The following is a 10,205-nucleotide window of genomic DNA, read 5'->3' as shown; positions in this document are numbered from 1 at the left end:
TGTACAGAAGCTTTTGAATTTGATGCACTCCCACATATCCATTCCTGGTCTGGATTCCCTTGCATAGGGAGACATGTACAGAAAGTAAGTGCTGATGCTTGTGTTCAAGAAATTTTTGTCTATGTTTCCTCCTAAGGGATTTATGGGCTCATGTCTCATATTTATGTCTTCAATCCAGTTTGTATTTACTTTTGTGTATGGAGTTACACAATAATCCACTTTCATTCTCTTGCATGTATCTGTCCAGTATTTCCAATGCCAGTTATTGAAGAGACCTTTTCCCGACTGTATGTTCATGGCTCCTTTATCATGCATTAATTGGCCATATATGCTTGGGATTGTACCTGGGCTCTCTATTGTATTCCATTGAACTATGGGTCTGTTCTTGTACCAGTACCATACTCTTTAGATTACTTGAGCTTTGAAGTTTGTTGTGAGGTCACAGAATGTAATACACCCGCTATGTTACTCTTTCTCTAGATTGTTTTAGCTATTCAGTGTCTTTTTTGTTTCCCTATGAATTTTAGTATTACTCACTCTTGTTCACCAAAAAATGCCATTGGTGTTTTGATAGTGTTTGTACTGAATCTCTAAATTGTTTTGGGCAGGATGGCCATATGGACAATATTAATTCTTTTTGATGTGCATGAGATAGATTCCCAATGATCTGTGTCTTCCTCAGTTTCTCTCATCTGTGTTATTGTTCTCAGAGTACACGTCTTTTATGTCCTTGGTTAGGTTTACTCCCAGGTGTTTTATTCTTTTTTATGAAATTATAGATGGAATTGCTTTTGTGATTTCTCTTTCTGACAGTTTTTGGTTAGTGGATTGATGTGCAACTTATTTCTGTACATTAATTCTGTATTCTGCTACTCTGATGAATCCAAGCATCAGTACTCCTTTTTCTACAGTGGAGTCTTCAGGGTTTTCTGTATGCACTACAATGTCGTCTGCAAATAGTGTTAGTTTTACTTCTTCCTTAGAATTTTGGGTGCCTTTTATCTCCTTTCCTTGTCTCATGGCCAGGGCTTGGACTTCCAGTACAATGTTGAATAAAAGATGCAAGGCTGGGCTTCCTGTTCTTAGAGGAAAAGTTTTCATATTTTCTCCAGAGTATGTTATCAGCTGTGGACTTTTCATCCATGGCCTTTATTATGTTGAGGTATGTTCCACCTATACCCATTCAGTTGAGAGTTGTGATCATGAATGGACTTTGAATTTTGTCAAGTGCTTTTTTCAGCATCTCTGAGGATAATCATATGATTTTTATCCTTCTTTTGTCAATGTGATGGATCGCATTGATTGATGTAAGAGTATTATGCGATTCTTGCATCCCTGGATTCAATTTCCGAATGATCCTTTTGATGTAATCTTTAATTCATTTTGCTAGTATGTTTTTCTGAGAGTTTCTGCATCTATTTTCTTTAATGATATTGGTCTGTTTTTTTTAGTGTCTTTGATTTCATATTAGAGAGCCAGTGGCCTCATATAATGAATTTGGAGGTATTTCCTTTTGTTCTAATTTGTGAAATACTTCAGGAAGGATGGACATTAGCTCTTCTTTTGATGTTTGTTAGAATTCAGCTGCGAACTCATCTGGTTGTTTGTTTATTGGGTTTGATTACTAAATTAATTTTGCTACTGGTAATAGTCTGCACAGATATTTTTCTTCTTCCTGGTTCAGTCTCGGAAGGTTGCACTCTTTAAGGAACTTGTCCATTTAACCTAGGTGTTCCAACTTATTGGTAAATGTTTCACTGAATTCTATAGTCTTTGTTTTTCTGTTGTTTCAGTTGTAACCTCTCATTTTTCACTTCTGATTTTATTTGTGTCCTTTCTCATTTTTCTGGTAAGTCTGCCTAGTGGTATACTTTGTTTATCTTCTCATAAAACCAGCTCTTATTCTCATTTATTTTTTCAATTACTTTATTCTCTATTTAATTCTGTTCTGATATTTAATTATTCCCCACTTCTACAAACATTAGGTTTCATTTATTCTTCTTTTCCTTGTTTCTTTAGTTGTGCACTTAGAGTGTTTTTTGGGAATGCTGTTTCCTGATGTATTCTTGTATTGCTGTGCACTTTTCTGTTAGAATCCCTTTTGTGGCATCCCATAAATTTTGATAACTTAGATTTTTGTTTTTATTTGTCTCCATTTATTGATTCATTTCTGTTGATTTGCTCATTGATCCATCAATTATTTAAAAGCATATGTTTTAGCTTGCATGTGTTTTGGGGAGTTTTCTTCGTGTAGTTTTTATGTAGTTTCATACCATTGTGGTCGGACAAGTTGCTGATATAATTTCAGTCTTTTTAAATTTATTCAGGTTCCTTTTGTGGCCTAGTAGGTGATCTCTTCTGGAGAACATTTCATCTGTACTTGAGAAAAACTAATATCCTGCAGCCTTTGTGTAAAATGTTTTCTATATATGTTTTAAGTACATTTGATCTAATGTGTTCTTTAGTGCCTCTCTTTGTTTAATCTCTGTCTTAATGATCTGCCCATTGATGTAAGTGAGGTGTTAAAGTCTTCTTATATAATTGACTTGTAGTCTATTTGTCCCTTTAGTTCCATTAAAATGTTTTACATATTTAGATACTCATATATTGACTGCATGGATATTTATAATCATTTACATTCTCATTGGGCTGATTCCTTTATCATTATGTAATCTCTTTTTTGTCTCTTTTCACTTTCTTTGTTTTGAATTCTACTCCATCTGACTGACATGTGTACTTCTACTCCTGCTTTTTTCTTGCTATTATTTGCATGAAATATCTTTTCCCATCACTTCATGTTCTGTCTATGTACATCTTTAGGTCTGAAAAGACTCTCTTGTATGCAGCATATTGATGGGTCTTGTTTTCTTGTCCATTCTGCCACTGTATGTCTTTTGATTGCTGCATTCAGTCCACTTACATTTAAAGTATTTATTGATAAGTACATACTTATTGATGTTTTGTTGTGTCCTAGTTGTTTTTGTGGCTACTCTCTCTTTCTTCCTCTCTTAAAATCTTATATTAACTGAAGTTTTTCTTTACTACTGTGCATGATTGTATTTTTTTATGTTTGTGCATCTATTGCAGGCTTTAGGTTTGTGGTTACCTTATGGGTAATTTCCCAAATATATATTAAGATATGATTTTTATCCTTCCTTTGTTAATGTGACAGATTACATTGATGAATGTAAGAGTATTGTGCCATTCTTGCATCCATGGATTCAATCCCATTTCGTCATGATGAATGATCCTTTTGATGTATTCTTGATTTCATTTTGCTACTACATTCTTTTTTAATATCCTTGCATGTATGCTCTTCAAGGACATTGGTCTGTAATTTTGTTCTTTCTTTTTAGTGTCTTTGCCTGGTTTTGGTATTCCAGTGATGTTGGTCTCATAGAATGAGTTTGGAAGTATTCCCTCATCTTCTAATTGGTGGAATAATTTGAGGATGGGTATTGGCTTTTCTTTAAGGTTTAGTAGAATTAGGTTGTGAAGCCATCTGGTATTGAGTTTTGTTTCCTGAAAGTTTGGGGGTTACTAATTCAGTTTTGTTACTGATAATCAGTCTGTTCAGATTTGATGTTTCTTCCTCTGTCAGTCTTGCAAAATAGTATGTTTCAGGAATTTTCTCACTTTTTCTAGATTGTTCCAATTATTGGCATGTAATTTTTCATAGAAATATATTATAATTCTTTATGTTTGTGTTGTCAATCATGATTTCTTCTTTGTTTCTGATATTGTTTACTTGTGTCCTCTTCCATTTTCTTGCAATGTCTGCCTAGGGGTTTCTCTAAGCTGTTGATCTAAAAAAAACAACTTTGTTCCTTGTTTTTATTTTTCTATATATTTCATTTTCTCCCAATTATTTATTTCTGCTCTGGTTTACATTTTCCATCCGTCTACATACGTTGGGGTTCTTGTCGTCTTCTTTTTCTTGACTCTTCAGCTGTGTGTTTAGATCGTTCATTTGGGATTCTTCTTTCTTCTAACACTAAGCATGCTTTGCTTTGTACATCCCTTTTATAAACAGTTTTGTGACATCCCACATAGCTAGAACTATTTTTTACCTGCTTTCATTTGTGTCCATGTATTTTTTTAATGTCATATTTGATTTACACATTAGTCCACGGTTTATTTGGAAACCAGAAATGGTGTAAGACAAATGTCATATGGAAAGGAAATAAACATATTGTTATAAAGTCACAGAGTGGTCTCTGGGTGGAGACTGGGTGGTCACGTAAGTGAATTCTTATTTCATACCATTGTGATCTGGGACAATGCTTGAAACAATTTCAATGTTTTATAGTTTATTAAGGCTCCTTTTATGCACTAATATCTGATCTGTTCTGGGGAATGTTCCACGTGCACTTCAGAAATATATGTATCCTGCTACTTTTGGGTGGAACCTTCAGTATATGTGTGTGAGTCCATCTTGGTCTTGTGGTTGTGTGGTAGACTGTGACATTCCTTGGTTCTTGTCTTCCTGATGGAAAGAATTCAGTTAAAAGACTTGGTAGAGGATTAAATACACAAAGGGTTTCTTTTCAAACAAGCAAAAGGAGAGGACACTCCAGAGACAGAGCGGGTGGCACTGAAGGTGGGTATCAAGAGTTGAAATTTGCACTGATTTTTATGGACCTTTATTTTTCCTTAATTTTTCCTCTTCCCTATTTTGTCATTATCAGACCAGCCTTTGGATTCACCTTTGTTCCTCCGCTCCAATCTCTGGCACTTTTATGTCCCGCAGGAATGTCTAAGGGAGACCAAAAGGGTGACCATAATCACAACATAAATTATATTACAGTGATGTTATAATGGCCTTGGGGTTACTAGCTGAGCAGGTTTTCCTTAAGTGCACATGTCCTAAAGTGGACAAGTCCCTCATAACCTTTTAATTATTAGTCTTTGCTAAACTGCAGGGAGTATTTGTCTAAGGTCACAGGGTAGGTGGAGACTGGGTGGTCTGCTTCCCTCTTTTCTCCCCTCCTGCTTATGTCCATCTAAGTGCTATTCTAACATTCTGATGTGCCATTCAACACCTCTGTTTCCTTATTCATTTTCTATATGGGTGATCTGTCCATTGATGTAATTGGGATGTTTATGAGCCCCACTATGTCTGTGTTGCTATTTCTCCATTTGGGCCCATTAGTATTTGTTTTATGTACTTATAGATATTTGCGATTGTTATATCCTCTTGCTGGACTGACCCCGTCATCCTTACATAAGGTCCTTCTCTGTTTCCTGTTCCTGTTTTGAAGTCCACCCTGTCTGATAAAAAACTGCTGGTACTCCTGCTATTTTATCCCTTTCATTTACACGAAATGTCTGTTTCTATCTGTTCACTTTCCATCTAGGTATGTCTTTAGGTCTGAAAAGTGTCACCAGTAGACAGCATATGGACGGGGGTGGATACTTTTACTATTCTGCCACAGTTCTACCCATGCTACATCTTATGTTTGGTGCATTTAGTCCATTATCCTTAAAGGGTATTATAGATAAGTATATAATTAGTGACATTTCATTAAATTTTTCTACTTGGTTTTGTACTTCCTGTCTGTTTCATTCTTCCCCTCTCCTACTCTTCTCTTGTTATTTGTTTGTTCTCTTTAGTGTTATGCTTAGATTTATATTCTTTTCTGGGATAAACGTTTTGTATGTCTATCATTATGCTTTATGTTTGTGATTACCGTAAGTTCCATAGATAGATTCCTAAGTATATAAGAGATTCCATTAAGTTGATGGTCATTCTATTTTGTACACAAACTGACAGTACTACTTTTTATTCTTCTTCCTCCTCCACTTTAGGTATACAATGTCATAATATAAAACATTTTTGTATCACTTTACTGATTTTGTGTACAGTTGATTTCACTTCTTTCTTTAGTTCTTAACTTCATTCTTGGTTAGAAATTCATCTGCTAACCAGGAATAAAGTTAAGTTACTGGTCTACTACGTTTACTGGTTAATCTCACTGATGGAAAATAGAATTTAGAATGTTTCCATCCACAGAAGTCCCTTTATCATATGGCCCGCTTAGTGGTGGTGGATTCCCTTAACCTTTGTTTATATGGGAGACTTTCTGGCTCCCCGTAAGTTAGAGTGATAAGATGGCTGGGTAAAGGAGTCTTTCTTGTGAGTTCTTCTCTTTCAATACATTAAATATTTCATGTCAGTCCCTTCTAGCCTGTAACTTTCTGCTGAGGAATCTGCGGAAAGCCGTATTATATCTCCATAATACACTGTCTGCCGCTCTGTTGCTCCTTTAAAGATTCTCTCTTTGTCTTTAAACTTTACCATTTTAATTACTCTTTGTTTTAGTGTTGTGTTACTGGGGATCCTTTTGTTATGGGCTCTCAGAGCTCCCAGGACCTGAGCATCTGTTCCCTTCCTCCAATTGGGAAAGCTTTCAGCTATTATTTCTGTCTACCCTTGGTCTCTCTCTTCTCCATCTGGGACTGCTCTCATGCAAATATTCTCTCATTTGCAGTTATCCCACAGCTCTCTTAATGTCTTCCCATTTTCAGAAAAGGTTTTTCTCTCTGTTGCTCAAGTTGGTTTTTTCCATTTTCTCTGTTTTCCATGTCATTGATTCTTTCCTCTACTTTCAGCAGTATCTACTCATTCCCAACATTGTAATTCTCATTTGGGTTACTGTATTCTAGAACACTAAATGGCTCTTTTTCAAATATCCCTCTCTTTGATAAACTTCTCACTGAGTTTATCAATTATATTCTCCAGATCAGTGAGCCTATTTGTAAGAGCTACTTGAAATTTTTATGAAAGTATTCATAATCTGCATTTCATTTAGCCTTCTTTCTGGTACCTTATCTCACTGTTTTGTTTGGAACATATAAATGTCTCATTTTTCTCGGGTTTCTGCTTTTTTCCTTTCTCAAGGATAGATGAGCTATGCCTCCTGATCTCAAATGCATTGGCTTTGTGAACTGGGAATCCTGTGTTGCCCAGAAGCTGAAGGCTCTTGCTCACCAGTGTCAGATTCTCTATTGCAGTGGGGCCAAGGTAGCTCCTGGTGAGCTGTGGGAAGAACAAATATTCTGCCTAGTCACTGAACTCTGACAGTAAGGATTCACCCCTTCGTGCCATTTGTGTGGAGTAAAGACCTTCTTCTCGGACTCATGTGTGGGTGAGTGTCTCTGAATTCTGTCTTCTTGGGCAGGGACTCCCCAATCTGGGCTCACTGTACTGGCAAGAGCAAGTGAACAATGAAGATCTGCTATGAGGCTGGGCCACCAGTGATAGCTGGAGAATCAAGAACTGTCTCCCACAAGTGCCTGACCATTTGGGCAGAAGGAGGGCTAGAAAAGCCAGAAAGTGTCCTCCTTCCATTGCTGAGCAGCAAAGTCAGACCACTGTTGGGCAGAACAGACTTAAAAGGGTAGGCCTGCAGATTCGCACAACCCCAACGCTGGAACACCAGTAAGTGAGATGGAGCACTTGAAGCTGGCTCCCATGAGTGCCAATCAGTTGGCCTGAGAGAAGCTACAGAACCACTTTCCACCTTCCCTTTTGCCTCTGGAGAGTTTCATCTGACTCCCACCCCTCTGAACAACTTTCCACTGCTGTAAAATATTTCAAACTGTGACCTCCGTGTTGGGTCTCTGCAGCAACCATGGAACATGCATGAGCTCAACAAGGGACAGGAGTCTTGGCCTCACAGAGTGCCTCAGCTCTCCCCAATGTCTAGCCCCATTAATCATCAAAGTCCAATTTAATGTGGGGGCATGATCTCATAGCAGATCTCAGCATCACGTATGCTGGATTCCTGAGCACTCATCCCCTTCCTGTTCTGTCCCTCTCCCACCTCGTGGCGGAGTGGAATAGTGAAGGGATGAGGACACTGATTCGTCACGTGTTTTCAGCTTTACACATCTAAACACGGACTTTTCTTCACTGGGTGGACATGGTCTGCTCTGTTGTATACATGTTATTTTCAGGTTTGATTGTATTTTTGATAGTTGTTTTCTTGGTGTGGATGTGGGAAGTGTTTTCCTTCTTGAAGTCTTATTTGCCACATTAATGAAACACTCTCCTAGACCTTCACTGTCTGTAAAGACCCCAGATCCTTGACAGGAGTCTTCTCAGTGCTCCTTTCATATCCTTATTCCTCAGAGTGTAGATGAAGGGATTGAGGATGGGGGTGACGATGGAATAGAACAGAGAGATGAACTTGGCCACATCTTGGGAGTAGCTGGAAGGGGGCTGCAGGTACATGTACATGGCAGGAAAGTAGAAGAGGGATACCACCACCAGATGAGAGGAACAGGTCCCGAAGGCTTTGTGCCGTCCAGTGGAGGATGGGATCCTCAACACCGCACAGGCAATGAAGCCATAGGAGAGGAGGATGAGACCAAGGGGTACCGGCAAAAAGAAGGCCACCAACACAGACAGTGTGACGTCATTCACAGTGGTGTCAGCACACGACAGCTTGATCATGGCCGGCACCTCACAGAAGAAGTTGTTCAGCACCTGCCGCCCACAGAGCGGCAATGGCACAGTCAGGATGACCTGAACGAGGGAGTTTCCAAAGCCGCTGATCCAGGACACAAGCACGAGCTGATGGCAGAGGGTGCGGTGCATGATAACAGCATACCGCAGGGGCTCACAGATGGCCACGTAACGGTCCAGGGCCATGGCGGCCAAGAGGATACACTCGGTGCAGCCCAGCCAGTGGAAAACCGCATACTGCACTGTGCAGCCACCATAGCTGATTGTCTTCCTGGAGCTGCCTGTGTTGACCAGCACCTGCGGGACCGTGGTGGTGGTGTAGCAGAGGTCCAGGAAGGAGAGGTGGCTCAGGAAGATGTACATGGGGCTCTGCAGCTGTGGATCCAGCTTCGATACCAAGAAGATGGAAATGTTCCCCAACATGGACAGAACATAGGACACCAGGAGGACCCCAAATAGGGTTAGCTCCAGCCACCGTCTGTCAGAAACACCTAGAAGGATGAAATAGTTTGGGGCATCCCCCAGGAAGCTCTCATTGTCACTTCTCATGCTGAGGTATTTTCTGGACCCTGTGATCAATCAGGAAAGACAGTGTGAGGAAAACCTGAGAGGAGCAATTAACTTCCTTCCTTATGCTTGTACCTGTAAATTTCCCAGCCTCCTGTTTTACCTCTGTGGAGACACTGAGATGTGGGCACTCAGAACCAAGGTGCAGAGCAGTTGCTTGTTTGTCTTGTTCTCTCTCCTGTGGTGACCTTGGCTATGCATTCAAAACTTTCTGAAATTCAATATCTGTATCTGTCCTGTGAGGAGAAACAACTGCTTTAGCTATATAGTCTCGGTGATGGTAGAGAGGCATTGAGATGTGAAAGCATACAATAAAAGTAATTTTCTTCCAGTTTAGTCAAATTCAGCCATTCCTCTCATCCTCACTAGAATGCTTGACTCCTCTCTTTAAACTCAGTGGCAGGGCACTGAACACTTTCTGAGGTTCTCCTGTTCCGCTATTTGGGGGACATTGTAGTAGTAGGGTGGGAGGTGACACAATGTAAGTGTGACGAATTATAAGCAGGTAGGGTATTTATTGTCCTGAACACACCCTGCTCATCTGCTAGGGCTTACATCACCATGCGTCGCCATGCAGAGGTGCTCCCTGGATCGCAGCACCATGCTGGTCTCTCTCCAAGGACCCTCTCACACCCTGAGAACACTATCACTCACTATGGCAGTTTGGAAAGTTACAATCCAAGGTTCTCAGATTCCCTGGAGTGAAGGAATGATGTCACTTCCACTTTTATTTGTCATGGTACCTGGTGAGACACTGAGGCATAGGATTTTGAACATGGAGAGAAAAATATTGATCTATGTAAGGCACACATCCATCAGAGTTCCCAACTTAAGGCTCACATGGCCTCTTGAGACAATATTCATTGGGTAGGGGATTGAAGATGGTGGCATGAAAGGTGAGACAGTGAACTCCTCCCCAAACTACAGATAGTGTGATAATATAGTTAATAAAACCCTAAAGAGGACCCCTAAACAGGAACAGGAGGAAAGGCTGCACAAGACTGCACACAGACCTCACAAACATAGCAGACCTCACCAAACAGGGTAACATATGAAATCCATCAGTCCCTTGATCCAGCGGGACCCATGCCCTTCCCCCACCTGAGCTCACCAGTAGGATGAGGAGAAATGGAGTGGGAGAGATGTTGGAGCCCTGGGACTTCTGAAC

At 39.9% G+C, this 10,205-nt stretch overlaps 1 protein-coding gene across 1 annotated transcript; it reads right to left on the bottom strand.

Annotated features, from left to right (window-relative positions):
• Positions 1-8,062: 8,062 nt before the first annotated feature.
• Positions 8,063-9,019, bottom strand: LOC140846148 (olfactory receptor 2B11-like). The gene has a single exon (XM_073221637.1). The coding sequence runs from the start codon at positions 9,017-9,019 to the stop codon at positions 8,063-8,065; it is 957 nt and encodes a 318-aa protein (XP_073077738.1).
• Between the last annotated feature and the right edge of the window lie 1,186 nt (positions 9,020-10,205).

This window comes from Manis javanica, chromosome 14 (genome assembly GCF_040802235.1).
Source record: "Manis javanica isolate MJ-LG chromosome 14, MJ_LKY, whole genome shotgun sequence".
In the NCBI taxonomy this organism is placed as follows: domain Eukaryota; kingdom Metazoa; phylum Chordata; class Mammalia; order Pholidota; family Manidae; genus Manis; species Manis javanica.
This window is presented reverse-complemented; position numbering and strand designations above follow the sequence as displayed.

Coding starts and splice junctions, on each gene's coding strand:
- LOC140846148 (XM_073221637.1), bottom strand. CDS start 9,019: ATGAGAAGTGACAATGAGAGCTTCCTGGGGGATGCCCCAAACTATTTC.